Source organism: Bombyx mori, chromosome 7, assembly GCF_030269925.1.
Source record: "Bombyx mori chromosome 7, ASM3026992v2".
NCBI lineage: Eukaryota > Metazoa > Arthropoda > Insecta > Lepidoptera > Bombycidae > Bombyx > Bombyx mori.
Genome location: NC_085113.1, coordinates 10892868 through 10920230, shown reverse-complemented (window position 1 = coordinate 10920230; position 27363 = coordinate 10892868). Strand labels below are relative to the sequence as shown.

At 37.1% G+C, this 27363-nt stretch overlaps 2 protein-coding genes and 1 non-coding gene across 3 annotated transcripts; 2 read left to right on the top strand and 1 right to left on the bottom strand.

Moving 5' to 3' along the window:
- The first annotated feature begins 270 nt into the window (after window positions 1-270).
- On the top strand, window positions 271-3302 carry LOC134198655 (uncharacterized). The gene has a single exon (XM_062669444.1). It carries the CDS (start codon window positions 271-273, stop codon window positions 3142-3144), a length of 2874 nt encoding a protein of 957 aa, XP_062525428.1. The 3' UTR covers window positions 3145-3302.
- Window positions 3303-8886: 5584 nt separating this feature from the next.
- Window positions 8887-12707, top strand: LOC101745866 (uncharacterized). The gene is made up of 2 exons (XM_004927052.5): window positions 8887-9524; window positions 9619-12707. The coding sequence occupies exons 1-2, from the start codon at window positions 9416-9418 to the stop codon at window positions 10155-10157; spliced, it is 648 nt and encodes a 215-aa protein (XP_004927109.4). The 5' UTR covers window positions 8887-9415; the 3' UTR covers window positions 10158-12707.
- Window positions 11767-11854, bottom strand: Mir3257 (microRNA mir-3257). The gene has a single exon (NR_107542.1). It is a non-coding gene; the product is annotated as a microRNA mir-3257 (primary transcript).
- Window positions 12708-27363: the final 14656 nt, after the last annotated feature.

Here is a 27363-nt window from a genome sequence, read left to right as displayed (position 1 = left end):
GAGGAATACATTCATCTTCGGGATGCCATTAATGCTGATGGAAATGCACAGAATGTTGGCAGAACAACTATTCTCCCAGCAACATACGTCGGAAGTCCGCGACATATGCATGAATATGCGCAAGATGCGATGTCCTATGTATAACATTATGGCACACCAGATTTGTTTATCACGTTCACATGCAATCCAAAGTGGACAGAAATTCAACAAGAATTATTTACTAGACAATCACCTATTGATCGCCACGATATCACTGCAAGGGTGTTCAAAATGAAATTAAAATCACTCATGGATTTCATTGTTAAGCATCGCGTATTCGGCGAGACGCGCTGTTGGATGTACTCAGTTGAGTGGCAAAAACGCGGATTGCCACATGCACATATCCTCATTTGGTTAGTTGAGAGGATAAGACCAAATGAAATTGATAATGTGATATCAGCAGAAATTCCCGATAATAATGAAGACCCACTGTTACATGAGGTTATTACAAAAAATATGATACATGGTCCATGTGGAATATTAAATCCCATTTCTCCGTGTATGGTTGAAGGAAAATGTTCAAAACGCTACCCAAAACAATTAGTAGCAGAAACTATTACTGGAAATGATGGATATCCACTTTATCGCCGCCGATCCATTGATGACAATGGAAAGACAACAATAGTCAAAGTAAATCGACAAGACATTGAAGTTGATAATCGTTGGGTTGTTCCGTTTTCGCCATTACTCTGCAAGGCATATAAAGCACACATAAACGTCGAATTTTGCCATTCCGTAAAATCTATTAAATACATTTGCAAGTATGTGAACAAAGGTAGTGACATGGCTGTCTTCGGAGTTGCTGCAGAAAATTCAAATGATGAAGTCACTCAATATCAAGTGGGCCGCTATGTTAGTAGTAACGAAGGCATGTGGCGTATATTTTCGTTTCCTATACATGAACGACACCCTACTGTTGTTCAATTGGCCGTACATTTGGAAAATGGTCAACGGGTCTATTTTACAGATGCAAACGTATTACAACGAGTTGACAGGCCACCATCGACAACATTAACCAGCTTCTTTGAAATGTGCCAGAATGATGATTTTGCCAGAACGTTACTTTACTCCGAAATGCCAAGATATTATACCTGGAATCAATCATCAAAAAAATTTGAACGACGAAAACGAGGACAGCCAGTTCCAGGTTACCCACGAGTATTTTCCACCGATGCACTAGGCCGTCTTTATGCAGTGCATCCCAGTCAAGACGAGTGTTTTTATTTGCGTTTACTGTTAGTCAATGTTCGCGGTCCAACATCATTCCAACATCTGCGAACTGTTAATGGTGTATTGTGTGGCACATACAGAGAAGCCTGTCAACATTTGGGATTGTTAGAGAATGACACTCATTGGGACCACACTCTCGAAGATGCTGTGATTTCGTCAAATGCTAAACAAATACGAACATTATTTTCTATAATTTTGTCTACATGCTTCCCATCAACACCGACTGATTTATGGCATAAATACAAAGATCATATGGCAGAAGATATATTGCATCAGATGCGTCTTAGAACATCGAATGCAGATTTGCAAATGAACGAAGAAATTCACAATGAAGCATTAATTTTAATTGAGGACATGTGCTTGATGCTTACCAAGAAAGTATTAACACAAATAGGAATGACAGCACCCAATCGCCCAATGCACGACTCATTTGATCAAGAATTGAGACGCGAAGCCCAATACGATTCCGAAACATTACGAGAAATGGTTGATAGAACAGTTCCCCTTTTAAATCAACAACAAAAATATGCCTACGATACGCTCATGAAAGTAGTGAACGATGGATCTGGCGGATTTTATTTTTTAGATGCTCCCGGTGGAACTGGAAAAACTTTTTTGTTATCATTGATTTTGGCAACCATTCGATCGCAAAATGGAATTGCACTAGCCCTAGCTTCATCAGGTATTGCAGCTACGTTGTTGGAAGGCGGTCGAACAGCTCATTCAGCTCTCAAGCTGCCGTTGAACCTTCAAATTAATGAGACTCCAACTTGCAACCTTTCGAGGAATTCTGCGATGGCCAAAGTGCTGCAGCAAACCAGATTAATCATTTGGGATGAATGTACGATGGCACACAAAAAATCTTTGGAGGCATTAGATCGCTCGATGCAAGATTTACGGAATAACAAAAAACGGTTTGGTGGTGCAATGATACTATTGGCAGGTGATTTTCGACAAATATTGCCAGTTGTTCCACGCTCAATGCCTGCTGATGAACTGAATGCATGTTTGAAGTCGTCCATTTTATGGAAATACATTAAAACACTTAAATTGAGTATAAACATGAGAGTCGAATTGCAGGAAGACCAGTCTGGAGAAGTATTTTCCAAACAACTGCTCGATATTGGTAATGGTATTATTGCTGTTAATACATCATCTGGATACATTACATTCCCAACCAATTTTTGGAACTTTTGTGAATCAAAGACAGAACTCATGGAGATGGTTTTCTCAAACATTGCTCAAAATTACGTAAATCACGTTTGGTTAAGCGAACGTGTTATATTGGCAGCAAAAAATGTTGATGTGAATGAAATGAATTTTCAGATTCAAGAGAAAATAGCTGGCGAATTGAAGAATTACAAATCAGTTGATTCCATTACTAATGAAGATGAAGTTGTCAATTATCCAACAGAATTTTTAAATTCGCTGGAATTGCTCGGCTTACCACCTCATAATCTGCAATTAAAAATCGGATCAGTAATTATTATGTTACGTAACATAAACCAGCCACGTCTGTGTAATGGCACCCGGCTTGCGGTGAAGAAATTATTGAACAACGTCATCGAAGTCACAATTTTGAAAGGGAAGTACAAAGGCGAAGATGTTTTAATCCCACGCATCCCTATGATACCGAACGACATGCCATTCAGCTTTAAACGTTTACAGTTTCCAGTGCGGCTTGCATTTGCAATGTCAATAAATAAATCGCAAGGGCAGTCGCTAAGTGTATGTGGCATCAACCTAGAAAATCCATGTTTTTCACATGGCCAATTATATGTCGCCTGTTCCCGTGTCGGAAAACCATCAACATTATTTATTTACGCGCCAGAACATAAAACTAAAAATATAGTTTATCAAAAAGCATTAGAATAGAGAGAAGCAGGTGAAGGGTATAGAGGCTATTAGTTGCTTTCTAGAGCGCGCGTGGTGTTGAGCTCATTTTTTACTTCAGAATGTAAAGTTGTTCAATAGCGATTTGTAAAAATATGAGTGAAATTGAACCCTATGGAATAAACACTATTATGAAAATATATATGTTGTTTTTTTATTTAATAAAAATTAGTAAAGTCCTCAGGTATGGCGAGACAAGGGAAATAAGGATTCATTTTTATATGGAGGATATTATAGATTCCAGTTCAAAATGAATAGGTACTCATACATAAGATAGGTCAGCTATACAAAATAAAGTAGTGCATCAAAGCTAGGTTAAGGCGGTACGAAGTTCGCCGGGTCAACTATCTGAAATAATTTGACATGATAGACGTTTACGTAAACTTTACAGGAAAAATAAAACGATGTCTCTAGGTAGCAGCACTCTTGACAATTATATGTACTTGATTGACGAAATTTTGTTCAGAACTCTCCGACTCTCTCTTGGTCGGTTTTGTGACTATTGACGATGATTTGACATTCGACTTCTAGGCGAAACGAAGTTCGCCGGGTCCGCTAGTAAAAAATATATTTAGGGGTGGACCACCCTTAACATTTAGGGGGATTAAAAATAGATGTTGTCCGATTCTCCACCCTGGCCGATATGCACGCTAAGATTCACGAAAATCGGTCGAGCCGTTTCGGAGGAGTTCAATCACGCACACCGTGACACGAGAATTTTATATATTAGATACTTTATCCTACTTCAGATATTATGTCTAGCATTGATAGCATTATAAATAATATTCCAAAACCATTCATAATTTTGGGCGACTTAAATTTTCATCATGGGGTTGTTCTCTAAATAAAAATTATGGAGAAACGCTTTTAGACATAATTGATAAACATAATCTTTATATTTTGAATACTGGTGTCTCAACGGACAAAACCTGAACAAAATATAGTGATATAGATATTTCTATTTGCACTTCCGGTCTAGCGCTTAAGTTATCCTGGGAAACTCTTCCTTCAACATATGGAAGTGATCATTCCCTATATTAATTTCATCATCCTCTAGACTTCCTATATCTAATAAGCCCAAATCAACGTTGAAGTACCGAACTAATAATGCTGTTTGGAAACGTTTTAAATATTTAGTTGAACAGAAAATAAATTTATTGACAGATATACAACTGGGTAATGAACAGGTTGCTTCGATAGCTCTGACAAAAGCGTTAACAGAAGCAGCAGATCAGGTGTTTCCTATTAAACACAATAACCTTAAAGGAATATCATCACCACCATGGTGGGATAATGAGTGCAATATTGCTACAAAGAAAATAAAATATGTAGAAAAATAGTAATTCAATGACCAATAAAAAAAAATTATTTAAATCTTAATAACATTTCTAAGGAAACAAAAAATTGTTAAGAAATAAAAAATTGGATGGATGGAAAAACTTCTGTCTGTCCAAAGACCTTAATATTAAAAGTCATATAATATGGAACAATATAAAACGGTTTAGATCAGCTATAACAAATCCCACAAATAAATATATTCCCTTTTCTTGATCACCCTTATGTACCACAACAAATTAATTTATCTAACTGCATTGATATTCATGATAACATGCATGAAAATATAAATGAACCATTTTCCCTTTTGGAATTAAAATCTGTACTATCTAGAATTAAAGATTCTACACCTAGATAAGATAGCATACCATACTCTTTTCAGTCAATTTATTAGACATATCACTGATATATTATTTAAATCCGATTAACTCCATTGTACTTCCTGTAATATTCCCATAAAATGGAAAACTCAGTTAATCTTACCAATATTGAAACCTGGTAAACCTTCATCAGATGCATCATCATATCGGGCTATTATTTTATCTTCAGTCTTTGGAAAGATTGAGAATTTAGTTAAAAATGGATTAGAGTTTTTTGTTGAAAGTAATAATTTATTATCCCTCAATGGGTATAGTTTTCGAAAAGAAAAATGCACTCTAACAAAATGGATGTAGTGGACTCTAACAAAATACAAAGAACGACCTGGAGAGAATCACCTCAAGGTTCTGCACTCAGCCCACTTGTGTATAACATTTATACTGCAGATTTAGAAACAGCTCTTGGTAGTACAGTCAAAGTGCTTCAGGATGTCGATGACATGTTGATATATTCTACAAGCACTGCCGCTAAAGTTGCAGCTTCTCATTTAAATATGGCACTGGAGTCGTTTAAAATTTGGCTAGATAAAAATGGATTTGAAATATCTATCCCTAAAAGCTCTGTAGTTCTGTTTCCGCATGCGAATTCCTCCTAATATCGGTGTTCGTTTAATTTAAACCAAGTTTAAAACCAAGTTAAATTTTTAGGACTCATATTAGATGAAAAGTTAACAAGTTTACCGCACTGTGAGTTCTTACTGGCAAAAGTACTAAGAGAAGCGGAATACATAGCCGTAACTACGGATGCCTGGACTTCTTCATTTCACCATCATATGTTACCGTCACAGCTCATTTTGTTGTAAATAGTAATATTAATTCAGTGATGCTTAAATGCATCCCAGCTGCACAGCGTCATACCGCACAAAATTTAGCTGAATAAATAAATAAAAGTATGCACAGACTGAGGTGTCGATGACAAAATAGTGTCCGTTACTACCGACAATGCTAATAAAATTCAAGCTGCCATTGCGTTACTCAAATGGAAGAAAGTGCCGTGTTTTGCACACACGTTGAACTTAAGTGTCCAAGGGGGGTTAATTGAGATAAAATACACTCAAATGAAGGTTAAAGCTATTGTAGAAAGTTTTCGGAGAAGCGTTCTGGCAAGTGAGCGACTTACAGCCACACAGAGGCAGCTGGGAGAAAAACCACTAAAAGTAAAATAAGATGTCATAACTAGATGGAACTCAATATATGACATGTTTGAGAGGATTTAGGAAATCAAAAGTGCCACTGCCTATTGCCACTGATTATCCCAGAACGCCTAATTTGACCCACGATGATTTGCAGATTTTGATTAAAAGCTGCGAACTGTTAAAGTATTTTAAATCAGTCACAGAAATCATGAGTGGAGAAAAGCACGTGACGGTTTCTCAGATAAGTCTTAGCAAATTGACTAAAAAAAAATTGAGAGGTTTTTATCCTGCAAGAGTCGGACAATATTCCTCAAAACGTAATGAATATGGCCATGCGGTTCCTGGCAGATTTAACCACGCAATTTAGAAATGTGGAGGACAATAACGTACGAGTTCCCCGACGATTAAAAATCTAGTGTTGACAACGCAAATAAAATATTTTTCTTTTTTTTGTTGTCTTTGTACATAGCATCTGCCCACAGCAATGATGCTAGATGACGACCACGACCGCTCTGATAAGAGCGATACGATATACGAATACGAATAGCAGCAATATACCTTGAATCTAATTATCCTTAAAGCGACGCTTTCAGCGTGATTTAGTTTTCAAGCAACGTTATTTAGACTTCAAGCATGAATCCCTAAATCTAGGACACATGACTGAGGAAGGTAAAGTTCGCAATGTTTTCCGCGATAATCCCAATGATCCCCTCGAAAGTTTATTGCTTAAATATGGTAACTTATAGAACAGCATCAGCGCCTTACTTAGTCATAAAACGCCTGACCAGTCTAGCTTCATCAGCTGTAAGTGAAGACGTCAAATGTGCAATCATTCACGACTTTTACGTTGACGGAGTCGAAACAGTTAAAAATAAATAACAAAGCTAAAGTAGGAGTGATATTTGAGAGACCAGCTTTGGCTAATGCAGCTCTAAATAATAAAAAGTCCCTGGATGGCCACAAACTCTATGCTAGCATACCAGCTGCCGCAACAAAAACAACTGCCGTTATTAGTCACGTGCCGATAGATCTTTCAAGCAAGGAGATATAATATATAGTGCCTTGACCAGCACAAAAAATACAGTCTCGATCAGATGCCTCATGCGTAGGACTACCGAGAATAGCACTATAAAATTTGAACCTACAAAAACTGTGTCCATCACCTTTTCTTGCCCAATCTTACCAGAAAGTGTTGACCTTAATAGTTGGAGATTTGAAGTTCGAGCGTACATACCTCCAGTAAAACAGTGCCTCCGTTGCTTGAGATAAGGTCACATTGCCAAATTTTGTAAAAAAGCTGAAAGGTGCTCCATCTGTGGAGAAGGTCACAACTTTAAATCTTGCAATGTCAACCCCAAAGAGGCCTCTTGTTGCCATTGTAAAGGCAACCACATTTCAATATCTTCTATTTGCCGTCAAAAAAGAAAAAAAATCAGCTAAATCACGTTGGCATTTACCAAGCGATGGCAGGCAGCCCTTGCCTCTCAAGGGATGGCTGACACAGTTGCTGGAACAGCATGGAACAATATAATCGGCCTTGCAACAGTGTTCCATCGGATAGTCTCTGGGAGAGGAGACCTCCGCATGGAGATCGTGGACCGCCTACTGCAGGTAGAAAAAACGGGGGCTGAGGGAGCGATCTTCAATCCAATAAAGTTAGTATGGGAGTATTCATTCATTCAGCTAGCTTATAGTCGTGTAAGGGACCCAAATTGTCATCAAGAATTGACACAGTCGCACTACCCGGATCTCTACTACGCGGCAATCATACATGCGAAGGTAGATAAGATAATAGGAGAAAACTTTCAAATGTCCGCTTCGCATGTGTCCACCCATGTAGCACTCATTGACAAGTACATTCGCAAGACAGCATCTGCTGAACTAGGAGAACCCTCGGAGGATGCCAGAGCCAAGCTACTTAGTTTGGGATATCCGGTGCGTGATTGGTCATACCAACCACCTCCATTTGACCAAAATCGTGCCAAACCCAACCGCAAGCCTAGCGCTAGGTCTCAGGGTTTCAAGAAGGCAGAAGATAAGAAGAGCAGTAAGTCTGAGAAGGTTAATACCTCAGCCCTCAAACTAGGGATGGCGATCTCAAATCGATTAATCGAAGAATCGATTTCTCGGACCAAATAAATCGATTTTTTAAATCGATATGTCATACTGAATCGATTCAGTGAATCGATATTTTACCCTTGAAAATCGACTTTCGATTTTTTCTGTTATGGTAAAAAAAAAAAAAATTTAGAATTAGCTGAATGTACTCACAATATTACGGCATTGCCAGTTAAATGTTTAATTACTTAAAAACTCGCGGGATGGCGGTATGTTTAGTTTTCGTCGCTTCTATTTAGTAAAAAAAAGTTACGTTGGTAATCTTTGACTTTGTTGACTGATATTGCGTCATTGTTTTGTCTTGTTATTATTCATTCATTTGTTTATATATATGCCTTGATTGGCTGATTGTTGTAATATACATACTGTGATTAGGGAAATAAATATTTATTTCTATGTAGTGTTTGTTACGGAATAATAATCAATTGAGAGTAAGTAAAACGCTTTTTATTTTTTACTTTGATGCTATTTTTTTAAGTTTGTTCTATTAGTTGCTATTATTAAATCTAATCGTGTATCTAAGTCATTTAAATTAGTTTACATATGAATAATCAATTATGAGCATTGAAATAACTAGGTGGAATTCTTAATTAATAAAGTGTTCATATTTTACTATTACCTGGTGTCCATTCATCTGTATAACCTCAAATTGTTTATTTTGTTTACATAAAAAATAATAAAGCTCTCGTTTTTTTTTTTTTTTTTTAATCATCTGCCTATTTTACTCCAATTTTACCTTAATTAAGTGAAATCAGTTTAAGCAGAAAGAAACCTGGGTGCCGTAAATGTTAATTTTTTATGCATGAAATGTTAAACTATTTTTTTATATTGAAAGAATTGATGCTGACAGGATTTTAACTTTACTTTGAATATTACTGGAAGATAGTAACTACTTGCTAAAAATTTTGTTGTTTAACAAGTTTAATGAGGAACAAATTTTTTTTTTAGCATGTCGGGTAAAAGTGATATATGGAATCATTTCATAAAAAAAGACTTAGGAGCCTTAGGAGGCACATGCAAATATTGTCACCAGGAAGTAAAAACTAAGGGAAACACAACAAACTTGCGTAATCATTTATTAAGACGCCATCCAACAATTAAGACCGTAAGTCTCAAAAAGAAGAGTGAAAGTGGTGGTGGTAAATGTGATAATGCACAAAATGGTGATCCAATGTACTGAGTTTGAAAAAAATAAAAATCAATGTTCAATAAATCAAAATAACTATGTTTTCTTTTTTTAGGTTGATGATACGACGTTAGATATTGTGCCAGTTCCAGATTTGCAAAATGTTGATAATTCGGATACTGAAAGTGTGGCTTTCTTCTACTGCCTCTACATCAGTCTTAAAACAGCAAACATTGACTTCTTGCTTAACAAATATAAAATCATTCGGAGGTAAGGCATGAAATCGAAATCTTTTTTGAATTCATTTTCAAGAAAGTGAGATGCGTACAAGATCGATAATTAGGATTTTTTAATTAATTTTCAGATAATGGTGTTAAGCGTGGTCAAATAACCAATGCAATAGTCTTCATGATAGCAAAAGATGGCTTACCTCTGAATACTGTGGAAAAAACAGGATTTAATTATTTAATGAAAGTAGTAGCACCACTATATAAAGTTCCAGCCAGAACAACAATCACTTACATGATTGACGATAAATATGACACCAAAATGACAGAAAAATGGGGCATTACAAGTAATAAAGTGGTAGCGTTTATCACGGACAATGGCGCAAATATCGTTAAAGCTGTCACAAATGTTTATGGCAAAAATAAACACATGCCATGTTTTGCCCATACATTAAACTTAGTAGCATCAAAACCATTTGACAATAAGGATGGACTGGAAGAAGCCAAGAATTTACTAACAGCTGTCAAAGATATTACTACATATTTTAAGCATAATACAAATGCTGCAGACGCTTTAAAGAAAGCTCAAGATCACCGAAAAAAGCCTTTGGGGGCTGATTCAGTCTGTATGTACCCGATGGAATTCTGTTTTTTATCAATTGGAACGATTTGTTGAGTTATCTGAAATTATTGCGCCAATATTACTCAAGTATCCTAAAGCACCGACAATGCTAACTGCACAGCAGTTAGAATTTATAAAAGATCTTATAAATATATTGAGACCATTAGAAGTAATAACTAAAGAAATATCGGGAGAAGACTATGTTACAGCCAGTAAAATTATACCAATCGTATCTTGTCTGACTGGAACATATAATACGATGAAAACTTCAACTGACATTGGAGCTAAATCAAGAACTTTAATTATGGACGGTTTAAAGAAAAGATTTGGAAATATTGAACAAGTTCATTTGTTAGCTGATGCGATAATTTTAGATCCTAGATTTAAAAAAAATCATTTTACTGACCATGTAGCCTGTTCTCGAGCAATAAATAGAATAAATACTTCAATTTTAGATATTCAATCACAGCAACAACTTCCACAAAATAATAGTGAAGAATTCGACGCAATAGAAGGGACTGATTTAGAAAAAGGAATTTGGGATTTTCATAAGTTGCTTGTCAAAAAGCAACTCTCTACATGTAATACACTTGCACTGGAAAGTCAAGGCTTAAACGAAGAGTTTAAACACTATTTATCACAGGCAGTTGCGCATCTAAAGTATGATCCTATACTTTATTGGCAAGAACAAAAAAACTCTATTTATCACCATGTTCACTCAATAGCCGTGATCGTAGGATCATCTGTTCCCTGTGAGCGCCTTTTTTCAATTTCCGGCAACATCGCAAGTGATGAGCGGAACCGCTTGGATCCCATTAGACTTGACAAATTGTTGTTTTTAAAAAGCTTAGATATGAAGCATTGGGAACTAAAAGCTATTGTTATCTACTCTCTTAACTTTTTAATGTAACAAATACATTTAGAAAATAAATGTCTTCTTTTATATCTGATCTGATATTTTGATATGGTAATAAAAATAATTGTAATTATCGAATTCCCTGAACTAATAAAATCCTGATTTTACTGATAAGAGATCCCAGAGATTGTTTATTATGGTATCATTTTTGTTTTTCATAAAATGGACTTATATTTACATTGTAAATACAAATTTGAAAAAAATAGATTTTTTAGAAATCGATTTTTTAGACCTCGATTTTTTTATGAATCGATTTATCAGGTTACGATTCGAATCGATTTAAAAATCGATCTTTTTTGGAAAGAATCGCCATCCCTACCTCAAACCAACAACGGAGGATTCACCACCACGTGAAGAACCCATGTATGACATCGGACCGCATTCAACGTTGGTGTCGCTTGAAGATGTCCATACACAAAACTTTGACTTCGGAGGTTTCATTCCCATCGTTGAAGAGACTTATGAAAAAATCCGCGGTATAGACCCGCGACTAGCCGAACGTTTACCACTTTCACTTTTCACACACGTTTCTTGTAATCACCTCAATCTACAGGTTGCCGAAGTAGCTCGCCAAAATGGACAAAATATACTCGGTACAAGAACTGATCTTCGTGAAGTCTTACCAGATTATCAGTGTCTACCGAAGACGATAACAATGTTCTAACGCAAACGGGAGTTGATCTAAAACTTAACCTCCCTCAGCTCGCTATACCACAGGGTCCAATTGACGATGTACCATCTGGAACCTTCGGTCCGATTAACGCGACGACTCATAACGTATATGAAGCGTACATTTGTCCTCTGGTCACGGCAAATCGCGTAATCGCCAGCCAACAGAATAATTCTAGCTATCAACCACTACCTCAACAATTAATCCCAGCTAATCTGACTCCAACACGTAATCTATTGAGATTCGGGCCTATCGACGCCCAGAATCAAGGAGTCCAACAACGTCTACAGGGTGTGGTGTTCCCAAATGACGCTACTATAGAAGGCAGGTATAAAGTATCATTTTGAACCTGTAATAGAGTTTATACTATCATGTCTGAACTGAAGGACCGTTTTAAGATGACAGAGCTAAAAAGACAAGAGAATAAAGACGGCCTTAATTTAAAAAAAAAGCGCTTGGTCATTCGTGTCCGAGCCGTAGCACAGTACGGATTTCTCTGGAACATCGTTACGCTCCTCGTGAAATATACGCAGCTCACCAAGTTCTCGTGAAGTTTTGTTTCGGAAGTCCAAACATGGGTCATCGTCAAGAAATTAATAACCGTGACGTCAGCAATGCTGCAGCAATGCTTTTAAAAACATTCCGTCAGCGTTTCTCCTCCGTCATATATTTTATAGTAAAAAAAGCGTGGAGTGCATGGTGTTATTAGTTATAAACATTTTTCTGACAGATATGAGTAGAAGAATTATTATTTCAATAATATCTTAAAAAGCACCACACGCTTTTTTTTTTTAAAAAAAATATATATTTTTTACACTATTTTCAATTTAAATTTATTAAAATTTATTTTCTATTTTTTAGTTGAATTTTATATAAAGCGTGTTTTTTAGTTTTTAGTTTTTTTAACCTATTATTTATTTTTAAATGCAAACATGTGATTTATTCAAATTGCATCAATTTTTTTTATTATTTTGTATATTTATCCTTTTTCTCAATATAAGCACTCAATATTTTTTTATTCTTTGTTTTATTTACGATCTCTGTGACTTTTATTGTAGCACCTCTAATATTCCTTCTATAACTAATTAAATCCAAATAAACAACAAATACAAACAGTAAAAAATTATACAAAAATAAACATGTTTGTAATTTCGTTTGATCTGAGACTTCCCACCTCAGTTCACCTCGACTGTTTACATGACTGGTGCTTTTACCCTACCTATTATCTACCTTAAGTATATGCATTTTTCTACTTCGCGATTTCACAATTAGCAACCAATGGCGTGACTACAAATTGTCGACATTCCATGTTCATGGAAAAGTACGCGATTGGCGTTAAGTGCTAGCACTGCAACGCCGCTATGCCGCTCAGGCCGGGGCCCGCTGGTGTCGCTTCGGTACTGACATCGTCCAAGTCCACTCATTACTGTCTTAGTATCAATTAATTGTAATAATTAAAACTCTGATAAATAAGTTAATAAATTTTTGGTCTTTTGTTAAATATTACGGCTGTACACTGTACATAACTGGCGCAGTCGGTAGGATATTCGAAGCAGTGCGCGTCGCGGTAAAGAACTCCAAAAAAAATCGTTAATTCTACCGACTCTGTATAGTCGCTGCTCGCGCTATCAAATCCATATCTAATACCCGAATCGTGAAGACACGCCCGGCGCTGTATCTGGAAATCGATTCGCGAGAAGATCAAGATGATATATTTTATGTAAGTACTTGAACCTTCTTTTTGTGTTGCTTTCTTTCAATCCGAATACAAAAATTTTCATCAGAAAAATTACGGTGATTAATAGTAGACAGAGAAACATCGATTTAAATATGAATTTAGGTTTTAACATAAGTGACAAATTAGAAATGGCCGTAGACCCAGATCAAATTTACAAGACCCTTCACCCAGTGCCAGAGTTCGATGGCAACCCCAATATATTGACTAGGTTGGTTAGAATTTGCGACCAAATCGTCGCACAATATGTAAAGACAGATCCTGGTAATGAATTGAATAGCCTTAGTTTAATAAACGGGATATTAAATAAAACAACTGGCCCTGCCGCCAGGAGCATAAATGCGAATGATTGCAGTACTATTCCGATAATAAGCCACATTCCAACACCTGCAGCCGCTGCCACGCCTGCCATTCCTGCCACTCCTGCTACTCTAAGTCCTGTATCTCAAGTCGCTGCTGCATCACAAGCTTCGCCTGCACAACCTGCTGCTGCTGCTGGCTGCTGTTTTTCGACACAAAGCAACTGTGGAAGATGTACCAGAGATCGATTCTCAGACACCTACTACTCCCTTGGACTATTTTTACATGTTTTTTTCCCCAGACGTTAGAACTGATATTATAGAACATACGAATGCGTATTCAGTGGAAAAAACCGAACGATCGATTGAATTACTTGTAGACGAACCTCGAGATTTTCTGGCTATTCACATCCTCATGGGGGTCGTGTCCATGCCTTCATATACAGACTATTGGAGTCTGCAATACAGATTCGGTTTAGTTGCAGACCTAATGCCCATAAAAAGGTACCGAAAAATTCAAAGATAACTTCATTTCGTCAACAATAGCACTTGTCGCGGCGCCTGACTCGTTTAGCACAGCAAGCTAGCCAAAACGTCATACCAAAACATTTACTACTACCGGCACCGCGAGCTGACGAGCATTCAACAATATTCTTAATTTACCTCACAATAATCATTATTGGGACAAGATCCTTCCTTTTCGAGAAAGGTCACATTCATACATTCATCGCAGAACAATCACGACTAAAACATTGTAAATTATAATTAAAGCAAGTAGCAAGCATTAAATTGGTTTTATTATAGAAGCAATAAAGCCACAGTGTCTCGCGTAGACACACTGATAATAGTGACAGATATCACAAGAGTAGGCCCATAGTTGAAAAAATAAGAGCAAATAATATAAATATAATAGTCAAAGAGTATAATAACAAACATACTCTTTGACCACTTGTGGACAAATTGACTTCAACTTTTTGTTTGGCCTCTTTGCAGTAGCGTTTGCTATGCTATGAATGGTGTAAATTTGGCGGATATGCTCATCTCGCTATACAGAACTCCTTTCAAGACACGACGTTGGTATATCGGCATATTTGCCCAGCTGTTTGATATATGAATCAACAATGCATGGCTATCTTACAGAAATGATTGTGCTAAAATAAAAAAGGCTATGCCCTTGAAGGCTTTTAGGTACGAAATTTATGAAGGACTCAAAAATAATAGATGTGCTGTGATTGACCCACTCGACATCAAAAAACGACCACAAAAAGCGATACAGCCAGTTTCCGTTGAGTCCTGAGTCCGTTGAGACGACTGTCGTTTGCAGCAAATGCCAAGTCCGGTTATGTTTCGTTACCGGAAGTAAACCCGAGAATCGTCAACTAATTTATCATTTTCAAAAACGAGTAGAGTTTCTGAGTTTACTTCCAGCATTTATTGCCAATCAGTGTTGCAGAGCCATTATAGTTCATTATACCCGCTACTTTGCTTTCATAATGTATATCCATCAACTCATTTTTATAAAGAGATTTGATTTACGTTTGTTTTTAATTAAAGTTACAATACATATTTATGATTTTTATTCTTACTGGTTTTGGTAAGGTATGTCCCAAAATACATTCAAATGAATACATATTTATTTACCCACTTGGCAGTGTATGTAGTAGCGTGAGCGTATACGTGATTTTTCAGGAAAGCTGAAAACCCTAGAATTTTTTTACTATTTTTCTGGGCATATTTAGGCACTACACATTCATATTTCAGTATTTGTCTCAAAATGTTTATTTTTTTGCCAAATAAAGGGTTAAGCGTCGTCTGCGTCGATTCAATCAATCAAATAGCTTTATCGCCATCTTGTTTGCCAATTCATTTAATTTATTCAGATTTAAGTTTTCACTTTAATTATTAGCAAAAAAAGCGTCAACATGGCAAAAACCTAATAGTTGAAAGGGAATACGTAAAAGGTACGCTAACACGCATTCATAATTTTGTATTAGATGAAAATAGTATAAAAATATCTAAACTCGGAATTCTAATTGCAAAACGCGACAAATTATTATCATCTTTTAAAGAATATGAAACTTACAACAAAGAAATTTTGACAATAGATTCGTCCGACATAGAAAATGTAGAAGACATGGAAAATAGATATTTCCAGTGTTTGACTGTTATTAATGAGCATATCAATTTAAAAAAGTGTGCAAACGATGAGGATATGTTCCGCCTTTGCGACACCCAGCCTGCTCCGGAGATTGGAACTCGTCAAGTCTAGAGGCCAAGTGATTTGTAAGGATTCCCGAAAACAGCTTATAAATATGGCTAAGAAGTGAAATAGACCTGTAGTTCTTGAGCAGAGCACTGTCTCCCTTCTTAAAGAAAAGAATGACCGTACCCTTACTCCAGGCTTGCGGTGTAGTAGTTTTATGGATGACGGTGTTGAACGTTGTGCATAATTGGTTGAGAACTGGTGTACCACTTGCCTTCAACAATTCTGTACTGATTCCGTCATCCCCTGTAGCTCTGTTATTTTTTAAGCTGTTCCAAAGCAGCCCTTATCTCCTCTATACTGATGTCGGGTATGTCTTCCGTATAGTGGCGAACTAAGGGGGCTCGGTGATCATTCTCTGGGTGGGCAAAGGGTTTGGGAGCACGTGAGGCATAGAGACTACCGTAGTAGCTAATTTTTTGAGAAATTTTTAATTGTCTGTATTCGTCAACAATGTGTTGATTTTTTTTTGTTATCAGCAAAATTAGGGGATTGATTTATAATATTTGATATTGAACTAAAATCTTTATACTCAACATGTTGAGAAGTAAAGAACTGCAAATCTTTGAACAGTTAAATATAATGGCAAGCCAGTTTTTAATTCACTTGAAAGTTCAACCAAAAAGGATTGCATTCGCTCGAGGAACGTTTGAATTCTACTTTTTAGAGTACTGTCTTTTGCTAGGAGAGTAATTTTCCTGCTAACATTAACACCTAAGTACAGCTCCTGAGTGGCAATAAGTTAACGTCAGATCTAGGATCTATAAGAAGTAGGTCTACGTTTTTAATGTAACTATTTTTCATGTAGCAACTTAATAGAGACATGAACATTTCAGAAACATCCTTACAAACTATGTGTACAATTGCATAATCTACTTGGAATATTATATTTAATTTGTTAACAATTGGCAAATGATAATCTAGTGCATAGAAATATAATTTTAAAATATTCTCAATATATTGTTCTTATAAAAATCGGGAGGAGTTATTTTTCTCATGCAAATATTGCCCTTGAAAGTAAATTTTTAGCGCATCTCATTGCTTGAAGATCCTATTCACGCAAGAGTATAATATGCGGATATCATAGTGTTGTAATATTACATGTTTTTGCTGCCTTTACAAACTTTTGAAATTCTGTTAATTCCCTTTGTCTTTTGCTACTATGAGCAAAATATCCGTAAACCTCTTTAACTAATTGATTCGCGGCCCTTGGTTACGTGTCTTTACTAGCGTTACTTACTGATAAAGCTGTAGAATGGCAGCAGACACACTTTATAAATAAGCTATGTGGATTGTATTTCTTCATTTTCGGAATGATTCCACCCTGCTCGCCAAACATGATATTGGTAGTATCAGCACCGAAACCAACAGCAACTTCAATATTTGATTTATGTTATTTAGTGCCTTAAAAAGAGCGTCAAACAGGTTTTGTGCGGATTCCCCCTCTAAATCAACCATACTTTGTTTTTACTGTCAAGATTTTTCTGAGTAGTAATTGGTTACAATGACAACCATTTTAGCCGATCGTCTTTTAATTTATCCCGCGCGTGTGGTTCAAGCTCAAGTTCCATTCCAACGACGACGTTTTTGGACCACGCGCTGGCGTGGCGCTACCTACCGGCGAGTCGCGACTAACTTCGTGGGTTCTCCGCTCTCATTGGCCGATGGCGCATTCCGCAACCATTGTGCGCATTTTGTATTGGATCTGTGTTCGGTAATTCGGTTTGGTAAACAACTAACGAAAAACTGTGTTAATTGTGGTTTTTTCGCGAAGTCCTAGAGACTTTATCCTTTCTTATAAGGTAGTTTTAAACTGTGTAGCAAAGTGATAGATAGCTAGGAGGTGCTTTCCCATTTGATGGGAAAGCGTCGTTACATCAAAGGCTCTCTTTCAAGACTTCATAACCTGTTGGGAGAAACCGAAAGGTTGTCTTCGGAAATTATACAGTGCCGCTTAGAACGTTGTATTGTAGCGTTCCGTGAATACGGTGATTATTGCGGCTGAATTCTGGAAATCAACCCGGCTAATGAAGAGGATTCTGGTGAGTACGAAAACAAATATTTTGGCACTATGGCTTGCTAATAAGCGGAGCTTAACAAGCGAAAAATAAAATAAAAACAGAGTACAACTTTAATTTTTTTATATGACTGATTGAGGAGCACCCTGTTCTTTGGGACACTAGTAACGAAGATTATAAAAATAAATTCATCAAACAAGAAGCTTGGAAGAACGTATGTAGAAGTTTATTTGCAAATTTCGAGGAAAAAGAAAACAATGAAAAAACTAAACTTGGTAATCAATTTCTTCAAGACTTACAATTGAAATCCATTTTACTACAATGTGATCAACTCGATGGTAGTCATACAGGTATTAAAATTGCGCAGGAACTCCAGACGATAGCAGATGTATGGGGTATAACTCAAAAAAAAATATTTTTAGTGTCAGACAACGCCACAAACATGTTACGAGCTGGCTCTATATTAATTAGAATCACTTTTGATGCTTGGAGCATAAATTACACTTAAAAGTCTAGGACACTTTAAAAACGAATAAAGATACTTAGAGACAAGGTTGCCAGAACGGTATCATTTTTTAAAAAGAGCTGTATTGGGAAAGAAAAGCTGATGAAATATCGGATTAACAATTTAAATGTCCAACAACCCAGGAGCCTTGTAAAAGCCATTTCCACCAGGTGGAATTCTACTTATTTAATGATGGAGAGATTTTATACCTTTTTTTTATAGCTTAGATATGTGGACGAGCTCACCGCCCACTGGTGTTAAGTGGTTCTGGAGCCCATAGACATCTACAAACTAAATGCGCCACCCACCTTGAGATAATAAGTTCTAAGGTCTCAGCATAGTTACATAGGCTGCCCCACCCTTCAACGAAGAGTGGAAGTGCATCGAGCGAATTTGCGTTGTTTTAAAAGAGGTCAGTAAGATAATGAGTGGAGAAAATTATCTTACCGCGAGTATCGCTATGGTCCTGGTCTCGAGTCTAATTTTAGACATGTCGAATAAGAGCACGTATGCTGTAAGACTGGCTAGAACGGTCAATCCCTACCCTCATACTGTTGATTATGCAAATCCATACAAACGTACAGGTGAAAATAAATTTAGCTCCGAAAGTAGGTTGGGCGTGGGAAGTTGTACATTAGTCAACTTCACGCCCGAGTTAAGTCTTCATCTGTTGATCAAAGCGTCCTAGATGACATATACAAGCATGGACGCTTAGAACGCCTTAAAAGAAAGGAGAGAATCCACGCATCCGCGCCCATACGCGCGATACAACCCGAAGAAACAAATAAGAGCGAACGTTCGCATGCAAGGAAACAGCAGCCGCGTTCCGAAGCGCCCAAATCAATCCCACCAAATTTATCCAAGAATGAGAAGCCAACAACCGAAGTTGCAAAAACCACCCACCTTGCACCCTTTGAAACCAAACGACGATGTTTTCGCAAGCCAAAAAACCATAGCGTTGCGCAAACTAATTGCAAATGGCACTCAAAATAATATCGCATACCCTCAATCAAATTTACATTCCCCCTTACATGGCCTTACATGGATTAAAACACAGCAGAAATAGAGGCAGATCTAAAACTTTAATTCAAATCATTGACTCTTAATTGGTAATTTGATATATCCAGCCGAGCAGCATCAGATCTTAACACAAATAAGTGGGATATAGTAACTATAGCCCCTTTGGAAAGTGACTTAAAAATCCTAAAAGAATACCTCGGAAAGAAATCAAAAGAGTCTTGGTAGAAAAGTTTAAAAGAGTTGTCATTAGAGGCAAACGTGGGCATGGGGTTCTCGTTCTATTTAATAACGAGGTTCAAGAAGACATTAAATTATTGTTCTCAATACATTTGTTTCTACATCAAATGGTTTTTTTATTTGGTAATTCAGAATTTGAAAATACAATATCCATATATTGTATTTTCAAATTCTGAATTACCAAATAAGAGTACTAGAAAGGTATGCGAGGCTATCTGGAGCAAAAAACCCATAAGCGATAACATCTACAAAGCTTAGAAAACATCAGCCAGTCGTCAGCTTTAGGCTAAGTTTACCCGAGTCCGCTGCGGTTACGGACCCTCAGTTTCTGTAGAATGCAGATATATATTTAAAAAATTAAAGCACAACTCACGACGCGTTTTACGCCCGCGGTGTGCTTAGAAAGAAATTATGAAAGAAAGAAATGATCGTTCATTTGAATTTATTTTGTCTAAGTGTGATTTCTCTGATATCAAGTAATTATTGAAGAAGCAGTAATTAGTGATTTGTTTGCTGATCCATACATAAGTACTAGAAGAATGGTTCTTCGTCACGGGATATCTCAAAAATCAGCGTAGATCATTTTAAAGAAAGAAGGATTGCATCCTTATCACTACCAAAGGGTGAAACATCTACATGAAGACGTAGACTGCTGTCCAAGGTCTGTGATGTCCACTTGGATATAAAGAAAAACCTTGGAAAACCCAAATTTTCCAAAAACCATACTATGGATGGATGAAGCGACATTCACTAGAGACGGTATTAATAACTATCGAAATTTACAAAAATGGTGCCATGCAGGTGAAAACCCGAAATTGAAACGTTCATCGACTTTTCAAGTAAAATTTTCAATAAATGTTTGGGCTGGTCTTCTCGATGACAAGTTGATTGGACCAGTTGTATTGCCGAGAACTTTGACCGGTGAAAGATTTTTAAGTCTATTGATTGATGAACTACCAGAATTATTAGAGGGTGTACCTCTTGTTTTATGGCTTTGCGTCGAAGGATGTTTCTGCAGGTGGATGGATGTCCTGCTCATTAAGCTAGAAATGTGAGATCATTTTTAAACGATAATTATCGTGATAAATATATCGGCCGGCAAGGACCTGTAGGGTGGCCTGCGCGTTCACCCGATTTGACGCCCCTTGATTATTTCCTATGGAGGACTATGAAGCAACATGTCTACAATACTCCCATCAACAATGAGGCTGATTTGAATGACCGCATAATTAACTATGCGAATGATATTCGCAATAATCCTGAAATGATAAGGAGAGCGACACAATACATTTTAATTCGCTTGGCTTTATGCCTACAACAAAGAGGTGGACATTTTGAGAACCTCATAGATTAAATTTTGCGTAAAATAATAAATGGTTTTAATTGAACTCTTTTGCATCAATTATCATCCCAAATAAACCAATGTTCCTTACGAAAACAATAAATGGCATATTCGGAGTGCCATCTTTTAACACTTACTAGAAAATGTTATGTTTGAGTTATAAACATGAAATTTTTACTAATGAGTAGGTTTGTTTCATTGAAAATGCTTTTTGTTATTTGTTAGGACATGAAACTTTGCTTGAGTTTAACACATCAAATATGTTATTGATTTCTTCTATAAAGTCTGCGGTATACTGAGCTTATTCTGGTAATCTATGATTGCTGACAAGAACGCTAATAGCAGCAAAAACCGATCGGCTAAATATTTGGTCCGCGTAGTTCACAAGCATTTTTTTAAAATTATTAGGATTAATATGTTTCTCAGTCACTTTAATAAAGAAAACTGTATTATTGTAATTATTGAGTTTGACTTTTTCATTATATCACCTTGGACGACACAGTTTCATAACCACTTTGTCCCAGAAGTCAAGAAGTTTATGAAAAGATCCAACTTGCCCATAAACCTTGACAATGCTCTAGGCTACCCAAATGAACGAGAACTTAAATCAAGTGATGGGAATATCCAAACCATCCAATAGGAAACCACCAAACTGCACACCTTTACTTCATCCGATGGATCAAAAAGTAAAGACCTGGTATAAAAATAAATTGCTGATTCATATTACATCTCAGGAAGGTGATATAACGCAGAGCCTTAAAGAATTGAATTTGAAGGATGTTGTATTTTCTCTCGTTCATGCTTGGAAGTCTGTTTCATCTTACTTAATCCAATCTTCATGGAAAAAGTTATGGCCCACAATGAATGCTGTATCACAAACAGAAAAAAAAAACAGAAAAATGGGATCCTGAAGATAATCTACCTATTGCCGATTGGTTACAAAATCTATCAAAAAGAGGATTGAAGACAAGTGAAGAAAAATTATTCTCGGTCTCTTTCATAAGTTGCTCTATTTCTTCGATCCCTTCATCGAAGAAATAGAGCAACTTATGAAAGATGAAGAAATATGTGAAGCAGTAACAGAAGAATAACGTTTTTTACATATATTGGAGCCGCCAACTACTACAATTGTGAGAGTTAAACCAGATGAAGCATTTAACTGTTTCAATACCTATGTAACTAGTCTGTCCATAAATACTGTTACATAAAAACTTTTCTTTCTTTTTAAACTGTTTAATTATTTTTAATTTGGAACACATATATTATATTAAAAATTTCTTTCGATTTTGCACCATTTCACATATTTTTGCGTGTTCATTATCAAATTACAATATGGAATGGGGTGTTAAAGAATTGCAGTAAAGATTGCGGGGATCGCCTTGCACTAAATTGGTATGGAGCCGTCGGTCATATTCAAGACACTTCAAAAGCTTGGTTTCAGCTGTATGTTCGTATATCGTACTATCAACAGATACAACAACACTTCATCTGCCGAAGACCAGAAAAAATCAAAGGCTGTTATAGCTGTTAAAGCCAGAATTCGTCAAAACCCCATTAGGAAGCAAAAAATCTTATCGCGAGAAATGAAGATTCCCGCTAGGACTCTGTCGCATATTATAAAACAAGACCTGAAGCTGGGTGCTTGTCGTCGATAAACGACAAGCACCCAGCTTCAGGTCTTATCGTCAGCGTCAGGATATGCCCTTTTTTCCACAGGAGAAAATCTCCAGATCGCCACACGCACGGCAGGTGGGGTATTAGTTCGGTCAATTTAGACATAAAAATAGTGGTCAAATAACAAAAATTGCCGGAGAGCCAAATATTGGTGGAGAGCTAGGGTTTACTATTACAAATAAAGTTTTAGAAATCTCCATCGATCCTATGTGTGCTACAAAGTTATTCGAGGTCAAAGGTCAAAGTTTGAGGTTTTTATGGATTTTTCTCGAAAACGGTAAGTTTAATCAAAATAAAACCTTAAACCACAGTTGTAGATCTTCAAATTTTCTACAAAAAAGTTATGATTTTTTTCTTATGGTTTAATATTAAAAGAACGATGAACTATTGATGATGATGATGATGATTGATGCAAATCTTATTATTACTGTTGAAAATCATTCATTATCCTGCCCTTCTCCCAGTCACCTGGGGTCGGCGCAACATGTTTTCTCCTTCCATACTTTTCTATCATATACCATTTCTTCGCTCACTCCCCTCCTACCCATATCGTCTTTCACACAATCCATCCATTTCTTCTTAGGTCTACCTCTTCCTCTAAATCCTTCCACATTCATAGTTAACACTCTCTTAACAACCTCATTTTCATTTCGTCTCATCACATGTCCATACCATCCCAAACGTGCAGTCCTCAGCTTCTCTGTCACAGGTGCCACTTTCAGACTTCCTCTAACATATTCATTCCGTATTCTATCCATTCTCGTTACTCCACACATCCATCGCAATATTCGCATCTCTGCTGCATGCAATCGTCTTTCATACGCCACTTTCGTAGTCCAACAAGCTGATCCATACAAGACGGCAGGCCTTATTAAGGTCTTATATATCTTCCCTTTTAGGGGAAGAGGGATGTGCGAGTCACATATGGTGCCCGTGACCTGCCGCCATTTCATCCATCCTGCGTCAATTCTGTGCCTCACAGTACGATCCAGTTCACCGTCGCTTTGGATAACAGACCCTAGGTATCGGAAGTCTTGACATACTGGCAAAGGTGTTCCGTCGAGGGAAATGGGTGTAAAATTGGAGAGACCGCCAAAATCACAGAACAGATGTTCGGTTTTCGATCTGCTGATTTTTAGGCCAACACTCTCCAACTTGCATCGCCATTTCTCCAGTATGTTTTGGACCTCGAGCCCGTTTTCTCCGACGAGCACTATGTCATCGGCAAACAGCATACTGTACTCTTCCTGTATCTCCGATGTCAAGGCATCCATCACAAGCAGGAAGAGATAGGGACTTAGTGCAGACCCTTGGTGTAAGCCCACTGCCACACTGAACTCGTCGGAATTCCCCGCGGCGGTTCGTACATACGTCCTGGTTCGACTGTACATGGCACAGATTAACCTCACATACTTACCAGGTATACCTTTCTCATTCAATGCCTACCACAAAACTGCTCTAGGTACTCGGTCGTACGCTTTTTCCAGATCAACGAACACCATATGCAGATTCCTGTGCACGTCGCGATGTTTTTCGCACACTTGGCGGAGTGCAAATATGGCGTCCGTTGTCCCGCGACCAGGCATGAACCCGAACTTAGAGCAACATGTTGAAAATATTCTAAATAATACTCTTTCATACTATGACATTGAAGAAGATAGGAAATATTTGGAAAATTACTTGATCAGTTTAGTAACAAATTAATTTAATATCAGAAACGAGGGCCAACCACACAATTATGGGTACAATACTTTCGGATGGTGTCCATTGCAAAGGAATTTATAAGAGCAGAACGTATGGGAGATTGACAAGCACATTTGAACTGCATTAAAGAAATGCTGCCTTATTTCCATGAATCTAGGCGTTTACTTTATGCTAAGTCTGCGCACTTATACTTACAAGACATGATTCTATTAAACAAGGTAATGGATCTTAGTGTTTATCAAAGGTTTACAGAAGGATTTTTTACTGTTCGACGTTCTAATAAACTTTGATGTCGAACTTCAACAGATATGATTATAGAACAATCGATGATGAAATCTATGAAAACAGATGGGGGCATTTTTCGAGGAAGAAGTATGAAAGAAAGTGTGATAAGTAAATGGGTTTACGGAATGTATGCAATGAATAGTGTGTGTGAGGGGTTGAAAGTTCTTGCTAATGTTCAAATGGACACAACAGATTAGCATGTAGATCAGCAAGTGATTCGCGGCGTAAAAAAGACGCTAAAGATATTAAAAAACTTCTTGACTGGTTTTCATCACATGATCCTTTTCCTAAAATTAACAAAATCATATCTATTGCTTCTGGAGTTGTTGCTGACGATAAGATTAAATGCCATAAAGGTCGTGAAGTTGGGATTGCTTCCATGTCTAGAATGGCAGATGAAACATTTAATAATATAATATTGTAGGGGAATGATACCCCGCCCCGCTTAGCTTACTATGCATTTATAGTAATGAGCAACATACGTTAGTCAGTCAGTGGTTAACGTGCAGTGATCCACCGCGGTCGCTGAGCCGAATAAACATATAATTATACTCAGTGTTTTATTGACCACTTTGATGAGGTTTCCAGAGGAGAACGCACAATAAACCCTCAACATCACATAAAACCTCACACTGGTGACCCCTGCTAAAGTCACGCGAACTTTTGGACAAAGTTTTGTCGTGTTAGTGATCGTGTATCACATATTGGTGACGATGTATCCGACTCAACACGTGGGTGGCGCACCCATTGCACAACCGCCTGCAACGCCTTTACCACGAAACGACGTGCCAGCTCCAGGACCCAGCAATGTAACCTCGGACAGAAGGGACATTTCGGCTATCACAGGGGACGCACGAATTCCCTAATTTTGGACAGACCAGCCACGCGTCTGATTCATTAGGGCTGAATCCGTCCTAAATCCGCAAAAATGCAGTGATGATGCCAAATTCTAAGTTCTTATTTCAAAATTGGGAAAGGCCCCTATACAACAAGTCACAGATATTCTCTGTAGGCCGCCTGATACTGGCAGGTATAAAACTTTAAAAGCACGCTTGTTAGATATTTATGAGGAATCTGAGAATCGTCAGGTGCAGAAACTGATTGGTGAGATGGAGCTCGGCGATCAAAAGCCCTCACAGCTTTTTTGCCGTATGCATGACCTCCCCAGGGACAAAATACTTGATGACACAATCCGAATTTTATGGCACGGCCATTTGCCCGTAGCTGTAAGAACCGTCTTGGCTATTACTGTGACTAAAGACATGGAGAAGGAGACTCCGACTCGCATACGACCACTTTCTTTTATTAGTGAGTACTGTACGGATATTCGTCCTTCAACAACGTCAAACCCTCAACATCACGAAACCTTACAATATTAAAACGCTCTGAAAAAGCATTCCCTTTTTTAGCTGCGAGTAGCACCGTGAAAGTTCACGAAGAAGAAGTAGCTATAGACCCTGTATTATTATTTCAACGCATGAGTATCACTAAAGCTTTTGAGGATGATATTGAAAAAAAATTTGAGTTTGAATTAGATCCTTACCCCTTACCACTCTTCGATGCAGCTGAAATGCGTAAAACAACAAAGTCGGCAATTAACGATTGCTTTCAATCAGTCAATACTGAGGTTGATCGTACAAACGCTACATTACATTAAGTAAGTAAGACACCTAGTACACCATGTTGTGTGGGATCGAGAAGAAACTTTTGGCGTTATTTTTGATAAATATGTTAAGTATTTACATTATGGGCTTACAGTGACGGTAGTATTTGACAGCTACAGCGACTCGACAAAGAATATTAAAGCTGCAGAACAACGTCGTCGAACTACAAAAGCATCATCAGGTTCCGAGATTATCTTTGATGAATTTATTTCAGTTCCAGCGAATCAATAACGAATTTTCGCTAACATTAATAATACATCTCGTTCCATTTCCATGTTAAGTGACAAATTAACAGCTGAGAATATTGCAGTGAAACAAGCTCAAAATGACGCAGATGTCCTCATAATCGAAACAGCAATAGAAAAAATTAATGCAACAAACAACAATTGTAGTTGGTGAAGATTTTGATTTGTTAGTCTGCAAGGAATCCAATGGATAAAGTTATTTATTTCTTGAAACCTGAAAGGGCTCAACAGCAAACAGTAATATATTCTTCAAAAAGTTTATCTGCTTATAAAGAAAAACTGCACTTAGCAAATAAACTACGAAAAAGTAATAACTTTTTCAAGAACCAAAAAATGAAAGTTCACTTGGGGTCGCAATTATTTAGCAACGTATTGTAGATGCCCTGAATTTTTGTGGTCAACTTCAAATGGCTGATTTTCAGGATGTAGAAGGCACTGTGGAATATTTAAAAACTATCAACAGCTTGTTCGATGTGTTAAAATTAAGCCATATGGCCCAACTCCATTATAAAAAACGAGTTTGCCCAGACAACAAAGACAAGGTATTTGAAACTTTAGAAAAGGCGAAACGGTATCTAACATCTATAAAGCTTCCTTCAGATGGTACAAAGACTATCATTACACCAAGAAAAACCGTTTTATTGGTTTATTAGTGTGCATAGAAAGCCTCATTGTATATACAA

What these genes read in the sequence shown, in the direction of transcription:
- LOC134198655 (XM_062669444.1), top strand. Translation starts at nt 271, where the DNA reads ATGAAATTAAAATCACTCATGGATTTCATTGTTAAGCATCGCGTATTC.
- LOC101745866 (XM_004927052.5), top strand. Translation starts at nt 9,416, where the DNA reads ATGTTGATAATTCGGATACTGAAAGTGTGGCTTTCTTCTACTGCCTCT. An exon ending in AAATATAAAATCATTCGGAG is followed by an intron (nt 9,525 to 9,618) that starts GTAAGGCATGAA and finishes ATTAATTTTCAG; the next exon opens with ATAATGGTGTTAAGCGTGGT.